The sequence below is a fragment of the Mustelus asterias genome, chromosome 14, assembly GCF_964213995.1.
Source record: "Mustelus asterias chromosome 14, sMusAst1.hap1.1, whole genome shotgun sequence".
Lineage (NCBI taxonomy): Eukaryota > Metazoa > Chordata > Chondrichthyes > Carcharhiniformes > Triakidae > Mustelus > Mustelus asterias.
Genome location: NC_135814.1, coordinates 101,392,895 through 101,411,584, shown reverse-complemented (window position 1 = coordinate 101,411,584; position 18,690 = coordinate 101,392,895). Strand labels below are relative to the sequence as shown.

The following is an 18,690-nucleotide window of genomic DNA, read 5'->3' as shown; positions in this document are numbered from 1 at the left end:
TACCCATCTTACCCATATAACTGTCTAAATGTTTTTTAAAAGACAAAATTGTACCTACTACCTCTGGCAGCTTGTTCCAGACACTCACCACCCTCTGTGTGAAAAAAGTGCCCCTCTGGACTCTTTTGTATCTCTCCCCTCTCACCTTAAACCTATGCCCTCTCATTTTAGACTCCCCTACCTTTGGGAAAAGATATTGACTATCTAGCTGATCTGTGCCCCTCATTATTTTATAGACCTCTATAAGATCACTCCTCAGCCTTCTATGCTCCAGAGAAAAAAGTCCCAGTCTATCCAGCCTCTCCTTATAACTCAATCCATCAAGTCCCGGTAGCATCCTAGTAAATCTTTTCTGCACTTTTTCTAGTTTAATAATATCCTTTCTACAATACGGTGACCAGAACTGTACACAGTATTCCAAGTGTGGCCTTACCAATGTCTTGTACAACTTCAACAAGACGTCCCAACTCCTGTATTCAATGTTCTGGCCAATGAAACCAAGGATGCCAAATGCTTTCTTCACCACTCTGTCCACCTGTGACTCCACTTTCAAGGAGCTATGAACCTGTACCCCTAGATCTCTTTGTTCTATAACTCTCCCCAACATCCGACCATTAACTGAGTAAGTCCTGCCTTGGTTAAATCTACCAAAATGCATCACCTCGCATTTATCTAAATTAAACTCCATCTGCCATTCGTCAGCCCACTGGCCCAATTGATCAAGATCCCGTTGCAATCCGAGATAACCTTCTTCACTGTCCAGTATGCCACCGATCTTGGTGTCATCTGCAAACTTACTAACCATGCCTCCTATATTCTCACCCAAATCATTAATATAAATGACAAATAACAGTGGATTTGATTTGATTTATTATTGTCACATAGAATCCCTACAGTGCAGAGGAGGCCATTCGGCCCATCAACTCTGCACCAACCACAATCCCACCCAGGCCCTATCTCCGTAACCCCATATATTTGCCCTAACTAGTCCCCCTGGCACTAAGTGGCAATTTAGCATGGCCAGTCCACCTAACCTACACATCTTTGGACTGTGGGAGGAAACCGGAGCACCCGGAGGAAACCCATGCAGACACGGGGAGAACGTGCAGAGTCCGCACAGACAGTGACCCAAGGCTGGAATTGAACCCGGGTCCCTGGCAGCAAAGTGCTAACCACTGTGCCACCATGCCACCGATGTATTAGTATACAGTAATACAAAACAATATTACAAAAGTATTGTTTCTTGCGCGCTATACAGACAAAGCAAACCATTCATAGAGAAGGAAACGAGAGAGTGCAGAATGTAGTGTTACAGTCATAGCTAGTGTGTAGAGAAAGATCAACTTAATGCGAGGTAGGTCCATTCAAAAGTCTGACAGCAGCAGGGAAGAAGCTGTTCTCGAGTCGGTTGGTACGTGACCTCAGACTTTTGTATCTTTTTCCCGATGGGAAGGTGGAAGAGAAAATGGCCCTGACCTTATTGGCACGGGGCATTTTCCGGGGCGGGCGAGGCTCACAAAATGGCATTTCTCCATTGGCCTCGGGCACGATTTTACCAGCCTCGGGCGGGCGTGCCGGTAAAATCCCGGACTATGCCCAGGGTGCGTGGAGTCCTTGATTAGGCTGGCTGCTTTTCCCGAGGCAGCGGGAAGTGTAGACGGAGTTGATGATTGGAGGCTGGTTTGTGTGATGGATTGGGCTGCATTGTTGTCTGTGTGATCTTGCTGTGCGTGGATTCGGAAGGACTTGATTCGCTGCCCAGCGTTTCAACACAAAACGTCTTCCCATTTCCACAACCTGTCCTGAAGCCACAAAATTTGAGAAGCGGCTTTCAACCTTCTTGTGGTGCAGTGTTTTTGTTTCAGAAGCAGCGCACAGCATGCACGGACGAACACACTGCTCCACACTGAAGTACAAATAGATCGCAAAGTGCTCACTTCCTGTTTTCACTGAAAATGTACATAGGTGACAGAAAAGCTTCACACTTTTAAGTTTGGTACTAATTGATAAGCCAGCGAGCAGCACTGGAGTAAACCACATCATCAGCCGCAATTCTATAAGGTAACAGGGTAAATTTCCCTTTTGTCAGAGGCAGAGAAATTTCCAAGCAGGGAGTGTTCACTCAGTCTGTGCTTGAGCGAGCTGGTGCAACAGTCACCAAATTAGTTCCATTCCACACACTCGACAACAACTATTTTTGTCGTCACTGGCCGTTTTCGCAAGTATTTCTTGCAAAAGCTTCCATCAGGGTATGGGCGGCACAGCGGTTAGCGCTGCTGCCTCACAGCGCCAGGGATCCGGGTTCGATTCCCGGCTTGGGTCACTGTCTGCGCGGAGTTTGCACGTTCCCCCCGTGTCTGCGTGGGTTTCCTCCGGTTTCCTCCCACAATCCGAAAGACGTGCTGGTTGGGTGCATTGGCCGTGCTAAATTCTCCCTCAGTGTTACCCAAACAGGCGCTGGAGTGTGGCGACTAGGGGATTTTCACAGTAACTTCATTGCAGTGTTAATGTAAGCCTTACTTGTGACTAATAAATAAACTTTAACTTTTTAGCTTTTAAGCACATCCGAACCCTACTCTGCATTCAAGAAAATGTTATCCAACCTAGGCTGATAAGTAATATTTGCGCCACTCAAAGGCCAGGCAATGGCCATCACCACCGAAAGGGGATCGAACCATTGACATTCAGTGGCATTAGGGTGGCACAGTGACGCACCCGGAGGAAACCCATGCAGACACGGGGAGAATGTGCAGAGTCCGCACAGACAGTGACCCGAGGCTGGGAATCGAACCTGGTCCCTGGCGCTGTGAGGCAGCAGTGCTAACCACTGCGCCACCGTGCCACCCTTGCATGTGTGACCAAAGTCAGGCAGTTAGTCAATCTGCAAACAACTGCAGGCCTCAAACCAAGTTTATAAACGTCACCTGTTCTGTGTTTCATTTCTTTGTACATTCCGGTACTTTATTTTTAATCACAAAAGCCAACTCAAATTAAGTCCAATCATGGTCCCCACGTGAGGGACAATCATAGATCATAGAAACCCTACAGTGCAGAAGGAGGCCATTCGGCCCATCGAGTCTGCACCGACCACAATCCCACCCAGGCCCTACCCCCACATATTTTACCCGCTAATCCCTCTAACCTACGCATTTTTTAGGATTCTAAGGGGCAATTTTTAACCTGGTCAATCAACCTAACCCGCACATCTTTGGACTGTGGGAGGAAACCGGAGCACCCGGAGGAAACCCACGCAGACACGAGGAGAACGTGCAAACTCCACACAGACAGTGACCCGAGCCGGGAATCGAACCCAGAACCCTGGAGCTGTGAAGTAGCAGTGCTAACCACTGTGCTACCGTGCCGCCCAAACCAGATCCAAGCTGACAAGACAAGGATATTACATCCCATTTTGGGCTCGATCTAACAAGATCCAAGCTGACAGGATGAAGCAGAGAAACAAAGAAACTAGAAGCAGGAGGAGGCCATTCGGCCCTTTGAGCCTGCTCCACCATTCATTTTCATCATGGCTGATCATCAAATTCAATATCTTTATCCTGCCTTCCCCCCATATCCCTTGATCTCTTTCGCCCCAAGAGCTATATCTAATTTCTTCTTGAAATCAGACAACGTTTTGGCCTCAAATGCATTCTGTGGGAGTGAATTCTACACATTCACCACTCTCCGGGTGAAGAAATTTCTCCTCACCTCAGTTCTAAAAGGTTTACTCCTTATCCTCAAACTATGACCCCCTAGTTCTGGGCTCCCCCACAATCGGGAACATTCTTTCTGAATCTACCCTGTCTAACCCTGCTTGGGAGATGCCGGCATTGGACTGGGGCGGGCACAGTAAGAAGTCTCTACTTAGATTTAGAAGACTTACTACGAACCCTGTTAGAATTTTATAAGTTTCTATGAGATCCCCTCTCACTCTTCTAAACTCCAGTGAATATAATCCTAACCGACTTAGTCTCCCCTCATTTGACAGACCTGCCATCCCAGGAATCAGCCTGGTAAACCTTCGCTGTACTCCCTCTATAGCAAGGACATCCTTCCTCAGATAAGGACACCAAAACTGCACACAATACACCAGGTGTGGCCTCACCAACGCCCTATACAATTGCAGCAAAACATCCCCACCCCGATACTCAAATCCTCTCGCTATGAAGGCCAACATCTCATTTGCCTTCTTTACCGCCTGCTGTACCTGCACATACATCGCACCTCCTCCCGTGTTGGATCTAAAGCCTCATCTTACGCCGAGGTGGCTTTAAAAAGTTAAGGAACCTGCAGGGCGTCTAGTTGCGTACGGAGTCACACGCAAAGAGGAGCCACGTACACCTTGGCGAGAGTTGACATGTTAACGCCTTCAACAACCATTCAGTTTGATGGATATCCTGTTATTGCTCTTTCTGAAAGTTTGCCACAAGTCCTCAGTTCAGAGGTCATTCTGAGGTCAGAGATAAGCTCAGACGGGGAGTGGGGCGGGGGAGGTGGTGAAATACAAAAGGGGCTGATTGCTTCCCCAGGGAAATTTTCAATCGATTGAACTCCCGCACCCCAACAGAGATCAATGGTGAGAGGCAGGAAGGGGCCGCAATCAACATTGATCATCAAGCGATTGCGACAAGCTGTGAGTGCCCACATCCACACGCATCAGTAGTTTGTTTGTGAGATGTTAACAACTAGTTTCACACCTATGCAACAGAGATCGGCAACACAGAAAGCCATTTTCTGCTGCTTTGTGAATCATGGCAGACATTTCGCGTGGCGCAGGTTGTAGCAGCGGGTCACACGGCGTCATGGAAACGGCCACTCGCCAGGCTCAACTCGACGTTTCCGCTCTGGTTTTTGTTCAGATGAAGTGTTTGATCAAACGGCCCAGTGACACCAGATTTGCAGAAATCCAGCCCATGGCTAGCACTGCTGCCTCACAGCGCCGGGGACCCGGGTTCGATTCCCGGCTCGGGTCACTGTCTGTGTGGAGTCTGCACGTTCTCCCCGTGTCTGCGTGGGTTTCCTCCGAGTGCTCCAGGTTTCCTCCCACACTCCGGACGACGTGCAGGTTAGGTGATGAACGCAAAATAAATAAACTGCGGATGCTGGAATCTGACTAGGGGTCATCCAGACTCGAAACGTTGGCTCCATTCTCTCTCCACAGAGGCTGTCAGACCTGCTGAGATTTTCCAGCAATTTTCTGTTTTTGTTGTCCTGGTTAGGGTGCATTGGCCGTGCTAAATTCTCCCTCAGCGTATCCGAACAGGCGCTAGAGTGTAGCGACTAGGGATTTTCACAGTAACTTAATTGCAGTGTTAATGCAAGCCTACTTGTGACACTAAACTTGACTTTAAACTTAGCTTAAACATTCTACTCACTGGCAATATTTTCCCCCAAACCCCTCATTGCTGCGGCAAGGACAGTTCAAACAATTGTGCAATGATCCGAAACCCACTCAGAAGCTCCAATGTACAACATCACTTGGGATAAGGATAGGTCAGAATGATGTACCCATTCTCTTTGCAGAAGGAGACTAAGGAAATTTGGCATGTCCACTACAACTCTCACCAACTTCTACAAATATAGCATTCTTTCTGGTTGTATCACAGCTTGGTCTGGCTCCTGCTCTGCCCAAGACCGCAAATAAATACAAAAGGTCGTGAACGAAGCCCAGTCCATCACTCAAACCAGCCTCCCATCCATTGACTCTGTCTACACTTCCTGCTGCCTCGGCAAAGCAGCCAGCATAATTAAGGACCCCTACGAACCCCGGACATTCTCCCTTCCACCTTCTTCAGTCAAGAAAAAGATACAAAAGTCTGAGTTCACGTACCAACCGACTCAAGAACAGCTTCTTCCCTGCTGCCGTCAGACTTTTGAATGGACCCACCTCGCATTAAGTTGATCTTTCTCTACACCCTAGCTATGACTGTAACACTACATTCTGCACCCTCTCCTTTCCTTCTCAATGAACGGTATGCTTTGTCTGTATAGCGCACAAGAAACAATACTTTTCACTGCATATGTATACAGGTGACAATAATAAATCAAATCAAATCAAATCAAAAAGGAATAGGAGCAGGAGTAGGCACTCATCCCCTCGAACCTGCTCTGCCATTGAACCATATCGCGGCTAATCTTCTAACTTAATGCCACTTGCCTGCAGTATCCCCACTTCCCTCGGTGTCTTTAAAGTCAGGAGTCTATTGCTCTGTCTGGAACAGACTCAATGACTGAACCTACGCAGCCCTTTGGGGTAGAGAATTCCAAGGATTCACTGCCCTCCGAATGAAGAAATTTCTCCCCATCCCTAATGGCCAAACCATTATCCTGGTCTGTGCCCCCCCACCCCCGGGACTGGACACCCCAGGCTCGAAAGCCCTGTCCATCAGAGATTCTCTTAACTCCTTGGCTGGAATTCTACCGTCACGGGAATCAGAGCGGACAGGATGCGGACAATGGGAAGTTCTGTTGATCTCAGACTTTTGTATCTTTTTACAGTTCCGAGGCTGGAAAATTCCACCCCGAGAGTCCTTCAAAAGTTGAACAATCATAGAAACCATCATAGAATCCCTACATCGCAGAAGGAGGTCATTCGGCCCATCGAGTCTGCACTGACAACAATCCCACTCCAGGGCCCTATCCCCACAACCCCACTCTTTTACCCCGCTAATCCACACATCCCAGGACCCTAAGGGGCAATTTCAGCACGGCCAATCAACCTAACCCGCACATCTTTGGACCATGGGAGGAAACCGGAGCACCCGGAGGAAACCCACGCAGACACGGGGAAGAACATGCAAACTCCACACAGACAGTGACCCAAGCCGGGAATCGAACCCGGGTCCTTGGCGCTGTGAGGCAGCAGCACTAACCACTGTGCTACCGTGCCGTCCACTCTCAATATCTCAATATCTTTCACTTTCTATCAAGAGGTACTGGGGAATGAAAGCAAAATTACTGCTGATACTGGAGTCTGAACCAAAAACAGAAAATGCTGGAAAATCTCAGCGGGTCTGACAGCATCTGTGGAGACAGAATAGAGCCAACGTTTCGACACTTTGTCAGAACAAAGGGTCATCCAGACTCGAAACATTGGCTCAATTCTCTCTCCACAGATGCAGTCAGACCCACTGAGATTTTCCAGCATTTTCTGTTTTTGTTTCACGAAGAAATGAAGACTGACTTCTCCGAATTTGAGTCGAGGAATGACTGGACTCCATTCATTGTGGAAGAAATATTTAACCTTTAACTATGCTGGACAAACACGATGGCACAGCAAGTCTATACACTCGTTAGCACAACCTATAATCAATATCTCATGGCGTCTGTTACGTATGTGAGGCGTGGCCCCTTTAAGAGGTCAGGTGACCCAGAGGGTGAAGTGACCTGTCCTGGGAACTGCCCCTCCAGCCACTCGAGGGCTGGAGCGCAAGTTGTACAGACCTTCAAATAAACCGACTATTCCTGCGGCTTGCATTTTGTGTGACTTCTTTGAATCTACCTCCCAGATAATTACAGACTTAACACATGCAAAGCTGTGCTCTTGCAAAATACCTCAGTGACCAGAAAGTCACATACTTGTTATCTACAAGCCAAAACACTTGCTAATGCATTTTGCATGTTGCAATAGCCGTGTGTTCATGAACAGTGTTACTTCCATAACTCTATGGGAAATGCATCACCCTGTTGCAGTGTTGAGGGCAGCAGAGTGGGGACAACAATTCGATTCACCAGCCATAGGCCAAGATAGAACGTTAACAAAAAAAGGGGTGGCACGGGTGGCACAGTGGTTGGCACTGCTGCCTCACAGCGCCAGGGACCCGGGTTCGATTCCGGCCTCGGGTCACTGTCTGTTTGGAGTTTGCACATTCTCCCCGTGTCTGCGTGGGTTTCCTCCGGGTGCTCCGGTTTCCTCCCACACTTCAAAGATGTGTAGGTTAGATGGATTGGTCATGATGAATTGCCCCTTAGTGTCCAAAGATGTGCAGGTTAGGTGGATTGGCCATGCTAAATTGCCCCTTATTGTCCAAAGATGTGTAGGTTAGGGGGATTGGTAAATATGTGGGCCTGGATGGGATTGTGGTCAGTGCAGACTCGATGGGCCAAATGGCCTCCTTCTGCACAGTCGGGCTTGTATGATTCTCCCTGTGTCTGCGTGGGTTTCCTCCGGTTTCCTCCCACAGTCCGAAAGACGTGCTGGTTAGGCGCATTGGCCGTGCTAAATTCTCCCTCAGTGTACCCAAACAGGTGCCAGAGTGTGGCGACTAGGGCATTTTCACAGTAACTTCATTGCAGTGTTAATGTAAGCCCACTCGTGACACTAATAAATAAACTATAGAACTATAAAAGAGAGTAAAGTTGATCCAGAGATGCCCGGTGGAGAGCCTGATGGAGAGTTCATGCGTGCGTATGCACACCAAGTGAGCGCAGGATGAGGTTCCACCTGTTGCCCAGTTTGGTAATGTTTGCAATTGAAGTCACCAATGAAGAATGACCATTTCCGAGCAGTGCCAGTGACCTGCTGGTCAGCGCAACGTGACACATCCAATCATTGAATCACTACAGTACACTCAGCCCATGGGCAGCCATTCAGCCCATCAAACCCATGCCAGCTCTCCAATCAGTCATATTGCCCCAACCCCCACCCCCGTTTTATCTCTGTTAGCCAGCAAGTCTATTTCCTGCAAGCACCCATCCAATTTCCTGGTGAAATGAGTGGTCCTGTCTTCGCCAACCACCTCATTGGTGAAGACTAGGCCATTGTCACACGGACTCAGAGAATCCTTACAGTGCAGAAAAGGCCGTTCGGCCCATCGAGTCTGCACCAACTGTCTGGCAGAGTATCTCACCCAGGCCCCATCCCCCACCCTATCCCCATAACCCCATATACATTTACTATGGCCAATCCACCTAATCTGCACATCTTTGGACACTAAGGGACAATTTAGCATGGCCAATCCACCTAACCTGCACATCTTTGGACACTAAGGGGCAATTTAGCATGGCCAATCCACCTAACTTGCACATCTTTGGACACTAAGGGGCAATTTAGCATGGCCAATCCACCTAACTTGCACATCTTTGGACACTAAGGGGCAATTTAGCATGGCCAATCCACCTAACTTGCACATCTTTGGACACTAAGGGGCAATTTAGCATGGCCAATCCACCTAACCTGCACATCTTTGGACACTAAGGGACAATTTAGCATGGCCAATCCACCTAACCTGCACATCTTTGGAGACGGAGGGACAATTTAGCATGGCCAATCCACCTAACCTGCACATCTTTGGACACTAAGGGACAATTTAGCATGGCCAATCCACCTAACCTGCACATCTTTGGACCCTAAGGGGCAATTTAGCATAGCCAATCCACCTAACCTGCACATCTTTGGAGACGGAGGGACAATTTAGCATGGCCAATCCACCTAACCTGCACATCTTTGGACACTAAGGGGCAATTTAGCATGGCCAATCCACCTAACCTGCACACCTTTGGACACTAAGGGGCAATTCATCATGACCAATCCATCTAACCTACACATCTTTGAAGTGTGGGAGGAAACCGGAGCACCCGGAGGAAACCCACGCAGACACGGGGAGAATGTGCAAACTCCACACAGACAGTGACTCAAGCCGGGAATTGAACCCGGGATGGGACCCTGGTGCCGTGAGGCAGCGGTGCTAACTACCGTGCTGCCTCATGTCTCTGTTGACCCTTTGCTGAAGCCAGGAGCCCTGCTCTATTGCTGTGGCCACTATTCCTGTATCCTTCTCTGCTTCTGGTAACAATCCAACAACCTCTTAAAGGACGGGACAGTCAGTCACTCTACTGGTGATCAATGTTCCAGAGAGAGGAATTTTTCTTCACTTTGCTCCTCATTCTCTTTGTGAAGATGTGAAACAAATGCTCACTCATCACTGATTTCCCAATCAGAGGATATCGTCAATTTATCCTTTATTAATGCCTTTAGAAGCCACCATTTACTCTCCGTGTGACCTACAGTCGGAGTGACTCATGCTACTTATCATGACTGGGGTGGAGAGGCAATGACTTGGTGGTATTATCGCTAAGTATGTTTATTAGTCACTAGCTTACATTAACACTGCAATGAAGTTACTGTGAAAATCCCCTAGTTGCCACACTCCGGCGCCAGTTCGGGTACACTGAGGGAGAATTCAGCATGCACCCTAACCAGCACGTCTTTCGGACTGTGGGAAGAAATCGGACCACCCGGAGGAAACCCACGCAGACATGGGGAGAACGTGCAGACTCCGCACAGACAGTGACCCAAGGCCGGGAATCAGACCTGAGTCCCTGGCTACTGTGAGGCAGCAGCGCCAACCACTGTGGCACCGTGCCGCTAGACCATTAATCCAGAAACTCAGCTAATATTCTGGGGACCCGGGTTCGAATCCCGCCACGGCAGATGGTGGAATTTGAATTCAATAAAAAATATCTGGAATTAAGAATCTACTGATGACCATGAAACCATTGTCGATTGTCGGGAAAAAACATCTGGTTCACCAATGTCCTTTAGGGAAGGAAATCTGCTGTCCAACCTGGTCTGGCCTACATGTGACTCCAGAGCCACAGCAATGTGGTTGACTCTCAACTGCCCTCGGATAACTAGGAATGGGCAATAAATGCTGGCCAGCCAGCGACGCCCGTGTCCCACGAGTGAATTAAAAAGATATTCATCCAAGACATCTCTCCAATGAAGAAACAGGCCCTTGTGATCTAAACCCCACAATTTCACAGTAACTTCATTGCAGTGTTAATGTAAGCCTTACGTGTGGCTAATAATAAACTTTTAACTTTTTCAAAACCCGGATGTGTGACTGTTTGCAACATGAACTCTGCGTCACCTCTGTCACAACAGAGTCCAGTAAGAAGTCTCACAAGACCAGCTTAAAGTCCAACAGGTTTATTTGGTAGCAAATACCATAAGCTTTCGGAGCACTGCTCCTTCGTCAGATGGAGTGGATATCTGCTATCGAATATCTCGAAAGCTTATGGTATTTGCTACCAAATAAACCTGTTGGACTTTAACCTGGTGTTGTGAGACTTCTTACTGTGCCCACCCCAGTCCAACGCCGGCATCTCCACATCACAACAGAGTCCTTCATTCTGAGTAAATGCATTTGAACCTTTCTCCCTGACTCTGTAACACATGCCAATATTTCACCTGTATCTACCCAGTTTTTGTGTTGTTATGGTGTCAGAGATAGCTCAGTGGTGGCATCAGAATGCCAAGGTTGCAGGTTCAAGTCCCACTCCATTGGCATGGGGACAAAGGGCAGAATGTTATGGTTGGAGAGAGGGCCAGAGACAGCAGTGACCCACTCACAAAATCCACTGACTTTGGCGAGGCTGGATAATCCGGCCAGCGGGTACAACCATAACATCCTGTCCAAATTCCGGGCCAACGGTGCAGGGCGGTGCCAAGGGAGTGCTGCACTGTCGGAGGTGCCCGTCTTTCAGATGAGACGTCTATTCCGTAGAGTATTTCATGGAATCCCTACAGTGCAGACAGAGGCCATTTGGCCCATCGAGTCGGCACCCACCCTCCAAAGGGGCACTCCACCTCGGCCCACCGGAGGAAACCCACGCAGACATTGTGCAGACTCCACACCAGCAGTGACCCAAGGCTGGAATCGAACCAGGGCCCCTGGGGCTGTGAGGCAGCAGTGCTAACCACCGTGCCACACCCACCCAAACACACACTTTGAACTGTGGGAGGGAACTGGAGCACCCGGAGGAAACTCACGCAGATACGGGGAGAACATGCAAACTCCACACAGACAGTCACCCAAGGCTGGAATCGAACTCAGGTCCCTGGCGCTTTGAGACAGCAGTGCCAACCACTGTGCCACCATGCCACACATGAACACCGGTGCCTCAAGCCATTCATTTACTTGTCGACGGGGTAATCTTGTAACAAAATAACACATTTGAAGACCTGCCATTGGCAAACCACAAAATCTCACAGGCATTCTAACCCTAACAGGAGTAATAATATACAAGAGAAAGGAAAAGGCCCAGGAGGCAAGAGGACAACAAGCCACAAGATAAAGGCAAGGCGTCACCGGGGGCAACAGGGGTTGGAGTGGGCCGAAAGAAAAGTGGCATAGCGCGAAGAAAAGGGGGCAAGTCCTCTCTCTGTCTGACCCCAAAAACCTAAGCAAAAGATGCTCCCTGACTGGCAAGGTCAGCACTAGAAGCTCCGGAAGCTTCTCTCGATTTAACATCAACGCCTGCTGACGTTTTAGTGCTTCTATCCCACAGACAATCTTTAGCACACATTCTCACTTACTCTGCCGTTCAAATATCCTCCGGGGTGACAGTGATAATCTGTCCTGACTGAACTCCTGTAACAGATCACTGGAGTTTTTGAGAAACTTATTCCTGCAGATTAAGACCTCCGGCTGTTGGGAGTTAACCACCCTAATCCGTCACTTCATGTGTCAGAGTTGTATGGTACAGAAGAGGCCCTTCAGCCCATCAAGTCTGCATGACAAAAGCTACACTACATCAACACTGATCCCGCTTTCCTGCACTTGTCCAATAGCCATGAATGTTACAACATTTCAAGTGCTCATTCACGTACGTTTTAACAGTTGTGAGGTTTCCCACCTCTGCTACTTTAGGGCGGAACGGTGACACAGTGGTTAGCACTGCTGCCTCACAGCGCCAGGACCCAGGTTCAATTCTGGCATCGGGTGACTGTCTGTGTGGGGTTTGCACATTCTCCCCGTGTCTGCGTGGGTTTCCTCCTGTTTCCTTCCCCACTCCAAAGATGTGTGGGTTAGGGTTGACTATGATAAATTGACTCTTGGTGTCCCAGGATGTGTAGGTTAGGGAGATTAGTGGAGTAAATACTTGGGGTTACGGGCCAACAGGTTTGCGTGGGATTTCCCCTGAGTGTCAGGGGATTACATGGGGTTACAAGGATAGGGCCTGGCTGGGATTGTTGTTGGTGCAGACTCGATGGGCCAAATGGCCTCCCTGTAGGGATTCTATGATTCTACCTTCCAGGGCAGTACATTCCAGACTCCCACCATTCTCTGGATGCAATTATGTTTCCACAAATCTCCTTTAAACCCCCTTCCCCTCACCTTAAAACTATGCCCCCTCGTTGTTGACCCTTCGACCAAGGGGAACAGCTGCTTCCTATTCACCCTGTCCATACCCCTCATAATCTTATACACCTCAATCATGTCCCCCCTCAGCCTTCTCTGCTCTAGAGAAAACAATCCAAACCTATCCAGTCTCTCCTTATAGCTCAAATGTTCCATCCCAGCAGCATCCTGGTGAATCTCCTCTGTACCTCCTCCAGTGCAATCACATCCTTCCTATAGTGAGGTGACCAAAAACACACACAGTACTCCAGCTGTGGCCTCACCAAAGTTTTACACAGCTCCGACATAATGTCCCATGTTAAAAATCTACTTCCTTCAGAAAATGATCAAAACAATGTCCAAATATTCAATGTCCCATCTAAATCACGTGAACTTCCATCTATCTCTGTGTATCTCAGTCAGAATGGTACAGGGATGCTTCAGTGGTCATTCAATCAGTGCGTTTCTGACCCATTCCAGGAATTCTCGACTAACGCTCTTGCCCAGTTACCGATGGGTGTTGCGTTACTGCAGATACCATCTATCAGAGCAAAATTGAACTCCTGCCAGTTGAAATGGGCATAAGAAAATGTATTTGTTTTCAAAAGAGCAGGTCACCTAGTCTCCTGGCCAGTATCCAACTGTAGCCAGAACATTTAAAACCATCCCTCCTCTTGCTGTATCAGGCTCTGAGACCCACGGAAACCCATCTTCTCCTCCCCCTTTTCCTCACCCAGGTTTGAATGGTGACATCCAACCGGACCTCTCCGGATGACTTGCGAACTCTTCCACTGCCTCCGTGCACCAGGCGGACATCCTTGGATGACCTTGGGTCTCCTTTCGTAAACAGGACAAAGACTGAAGCCGTAGATTTATAAGTTTATAAGATATAGGAGCAGAATTAGGCCATTCGGCCCATCGAGTCCGCTCCGCCATTCGATCATGGCTGATATGCTCCTCATCCCCATTTTCCTGCCTTCTCCCCATAACCCTTTAACCCATTCCCAATTAAAAATCTGTCTAACTCCTCCTTAAATTTACTCACTGTCCCAGCATCCACCCCACTTTGGGGAATTCCACAGATTCACAACCCTTTGGGAGAAGTAGTTTCTCCCCAACTCTGTTTTAAATTTGCTGCCCCTTATCCTAAGGCGATGACCTCTTGTTCTAGAATGTCCCACAAGAGGAAGCATCCGCTCCACGTCTACTTTATCCATACCTTTTATCATCTTGTATACCTCAATTTGATCTCCCCTCATTCTTCTAAATTCCAGAGAGTATTGGCCTAAACTGTTCAATCTCTCTTCATACGACAAGCCCCTCATCTCTGGAATCAATCTAGTGAACCTCCTCTGAACTGCCTCCGATGTCACTACATCTTTCCTCAAATAAGGGGACCAAAACTGTGCACAATACTCCAGGAGCGGTCTCACCAATGCCTTGTATAGTTGCAGCAATACTTCCTTACCTTTATATTCTATTCCTTTAGCTGTAAATACCAACATTCCATCCACTTATTTTATTATTAGAGCACTCTGGCACTGTCGCAGGTACTGGACACCCGTGCAACCCGACACAAATTCTGGATCCCCTCACTTCAAGTTTGTGGTCAATGCTCCCAGTTGATTCAGCCAAATTCCTGGGAGTTGTCTTTGAAGACATGCTGAAATTCCTGCCTTAGGCACTCTCTATCCCAAAACTTGGCAACCTCCTCCATCACTTCAGCTGAGCCTATCTCTACGTGAACCCTCGTCAGAGTTCTCCTTCACTTTCAGACTCAAACACCCCCAATTCTCTCTTGGCCTGTCTCACATTCTTCATGGCTGACAGACTCAAATGCATCTCTGTAGTCCATATCCTGTTTCACACCAATGAATGTTCACCATTAACAACCACATGTACAGACGTACGCTGACCCCCCCCGCCCTTCAACCAGCATCTCAAACAAACCATTTTGCATTTATTTATAAACACCACAGCGCTATCATTCCTCTCTATCTCAGTAACCACTTCCAACCCAACCAAACCCCTCCCTTTACACTATTCTCCAAGACCTCTTTCTTGAGCTCCACCATTCTCGCTTGCCTGGACCGCAGCAAGGCCCATGAGGTGGGCCTCTTAGAGTATGAGATCCCTGATTGAGATAACATCGGAGGATCCCCATTCTCTGGGAGAAAGTCCGGAAGTGCAGTCCGGACTGAGTACCCTGGAGAGCCTCCCCCACCGTCCCGGCCAAAAATCCGGAAGGGAGGGTCCAGGCAGAGTAGGTCCGGGGTGGCCTCCCCTCTTCCCCCCTCTGGCTGAACATCCATAACCCCCGGACATAAGTACCTCTGGAGGGTTGCACTCCCACCCCGACTTCCAGCAGGAGAAAAACTCAGGAGGCAGTGCCCTGGAGGGCAGCGGATATGCTTCAATGTTTATTTTTGTTGTGTACGGTGTGCTGTGTTGTACTAATATTTGTAGATTTGTAAATTGAGGTGTATTTAGAGGGCAATGCCCTGGAAATCTATAACAGACAATGAACCCTTCCTAAATAGAAGACAGTAATTGTAGGTTATTGGATGGCATTAGTCATTGGTAATGTGTCTACAATGTAATGTGTAATGTGTTCCGGTTTCCTCCCACATTCTAATGATGTGCGGGTTAGGTTGATTGGCCAAGCTTAAATTGGCCTTTAGTGTCCTGAGATGTGTATGTTAGAGGGATTAGTGGGTAAAATATGTAGGGATGTGGGGGTGGGGTCTGGGTGGGATTGTGGTCGGTGCAGACTCGATGGGCCGAATGGCCTCTTTCTGTGCTGTAAGGTTTCTATGATTTCTATGAAATCCCTGATTGAGGTAATGATTGCCTGTCCAATCAGAGCCTCACCTGTGTATATGTACAGAGGAGTGTCAGGGCTAAGGACACTCCAGATTCTGGCTTCGTACACAAGCTCTCTTCGGACTGGGGATAAAGTTTGTAAATAAAGGGAATTTGGTGAAGGGACCGCCAGGCCTCTGAGGAATTATTTCACTTTGGCAACCTTACCAGGGATGGCAGAGTGTGGCACAGTTGTTAGCACTGCTGCCTCACAGCGCTAGGGACCCGGGTTCGATTCCCAGCTTGGGTCACTGTCTGTGCGGAGTCTGCACATTCTCCCCGTGTCTGCATGGGTTTCCTCCGGGTGCTCCGGTTTCCTCCCACAGTCCGAAAGATGTGCTGATTAGGTGCATTGGCCATGCTAAATTCTCCCTCAGTGTACCCGAACAGGCACTGGAGTGTGGCAACTAGGGGATTTTCACAGTAACTTCATTGCAATGTTAATGTAAGCCTGCTTGTGACACTAATAAATAAAAAAATATTCTTGATTGAATTCAAATTCCACCATCTGCCGTGGTGGGATTCGAACCCGGGTCCCCAGAACATTAGTTGAGTTTCTAGATTAATAATCTAGTGATAATACCACTCGGCCATCACCTCTCCTTACTCATTAAAAATGTTCATTAAACATATTACAGGGTTAATGGCTCTGAACAAATGGCTCTTCATATAATGCCTTTCATGTCCCAAGGTCCTTCAAGGAAGTATTATCAGACAGAAGTTGATACTATGCACGGAAGGAGGTATCAACACAAATCATTTTAACACAAAATTACCAAAAGCTTGGTCAAAGAGGTGTGTTTTCTGGAGCATCTTTGGAGGGGGTGGAGGGAGGATTTCCTCCCACACTCTAAAGATGTGCAGGTTCGGTGGATTGGCCATGCTAAATTGTTTCTTAGTGTCAAGGGGTTAGCAGGGTAAATGCATGGGGTTATGGGGTTAGGCCTGGGTGCATTTGTGGTCGGTGCAGACTTGATGGGCCGAATGGCCTCCTTCTGCACTGTAGGATTCTAAGAGGCCATGGAGAAGTTTACAGAGGGTCTCCCAGAACCTTAACATTGAGGACACTGCAAAGTGAGGTCAGGACTGAAGGAATGCTGGGGGAGCTGATGGCCCAGTGGTATTATCGCTAGGCTATTAATCCAAAACCTCAGCTAATGCTCTGGGGATCCGCGTTCGAATCCCACCATGGCAGATAATGGAATTTGAATTCAATAAACAAAATCAGGAACTAAGAATCTACTGATGACCATGAAGCTATTCTCGATTGTTGGAAAAACCCATCTGGTTCACCTTTAGAGAAATAAATCTGCCGTCCTTACCCGGTCTGGCCTACATGTGACTCCAGAGCCACAGCAATGTGGTTGACTCTCAACTGCCCTCGGGCAACTAGGGATGGGCAATAAATGCTGACCCAGCCAGTGACGCCCATGTCCCAAAAAAACTGCCCAAAGATCTCAGAGGAGCTGGCAAGAGGGAAGAACCATAGAATCCCTACAATACAGGAGGCCATTTAGCCCATCGAGTCTGCACCAACAACAATCCTGCCCAGCCCGTAACCCCATGTATTTAGCCTGGCTAGCCTCCCTGACACTAAGGGGCAATTTAGCATGGCCAATCAACCTGACCTGCACATCTTGGGAGGAAGCTGGAGCACCTGGAGGAAACCCACGCAGACACGGGGAGAACGTGCAGACTCCACACAGACAGTGACCCAAGCCGGGAATCGAACCCGGGTCCCGGGTGTAAGGCAAGTCAGAGTAAGTCAGCCAGCGCTGGGGGGACTGCAGCGTTTTTGAATGAGTTGTAGTTTACAGAGGGTGGGGGAGACACTGATGTTATTTGGAAGTGCTGACAAGTTGAAAGGGACTGCGTAACACAGACCTATTCCCCCCCGTCCCCTCCCTCCCTCCACTGTCAAACTGATACAAAACTCCCCCCCAAAAGTTTCCACACTCTAAACAGGGGTGGGCAGAGAGTCAGTGACGGGGGTGGTAGAAGTGATATCTTGAAGTCTAACAGAGTGAGACACCTTTCCAACTAAGGAGCGGTTTTATTCTGAGCAAGATGCAGCAGAAGTGGATAACATTTCTGCTTTACACTGAACGTGGCTGAAATATACAAGTTGCATCCAGTTGCTTTTAGCATCGGCAGAAAGATTAAACTCCGGGGAATCACAGCGGGAGATTGGAACTGAAGCCAGATCACCTTCCAGAGAAGGGGGAAAGTGAAGACACAGCATTTGCCCCCCTTCCCCTGCAAGGAGCAGAGGACAGAGAGACTGGGACAGGGGTCTTGCTCTCACTCACACACACACACTCATACAGTTTGAATGTTGAGTTACTCACTGTAGTTCCCCGCTCCATCCTTGCACCAGCGGGAGTGTTCACACAGCCTCGCCTCTCCCCCTGTGTCTCTATCCCTCCAACTCTGCCCTCACTCAACAAACAACCACTTCCCTCTGTGCAGAGGAAGTGGAAGAGAACATACGCGCAATGGCAAGAAGCCAAAGATCGGTGTAGGAGGGCGGAGGGAATGGGTTTTGACTGGTGTTGGGTCACTAAGCTGACTCAGAGACCCCTGACTCAGAGAGGGTTTTCTTCTCTCAGAGAGGGTCTTGCTCACTCAGAGAGAGTTCCCCCTGACTCAGAGAGGGTCCCCCTCACTCAGAGAGGGTCCCCCTGACTCAGAGAGGGTCCCCTTGACT

The 18,690-nt window shown here is 48.5% G+C and overlaps 1 protein-coding gene across 2 annotated transcripts in view; it reads right to left on the bottom strand.

The window, feature by feature from the left end:
• Positions 1-18,435, bottom strand: part of LOC144503905 (integrin beta-2-like) — a 76,398-nt gene extending 57,963 nt beyond the window's left edge. Inside the window, exon 1 of one of the 2 annotated variants that reach the window (XM_078228964.1) lies at positions 18,332-18,435. In XM_078228964.1, coding sequence (XP_078085090.1) covers positions 18,332-18,349 — 18 coding nt within the window. In that variant the 5' untranslated portion in view covers positions 18,350-18,435. The remainder of the gene's footprint in view (positions 1-18,331) is intronic. The other variant, XM_078228965.1, reaches the window with a different exon arrangement.
• Between the last annotated feature and the right edge of the window lie 255 nt (positions 18,436-18,690).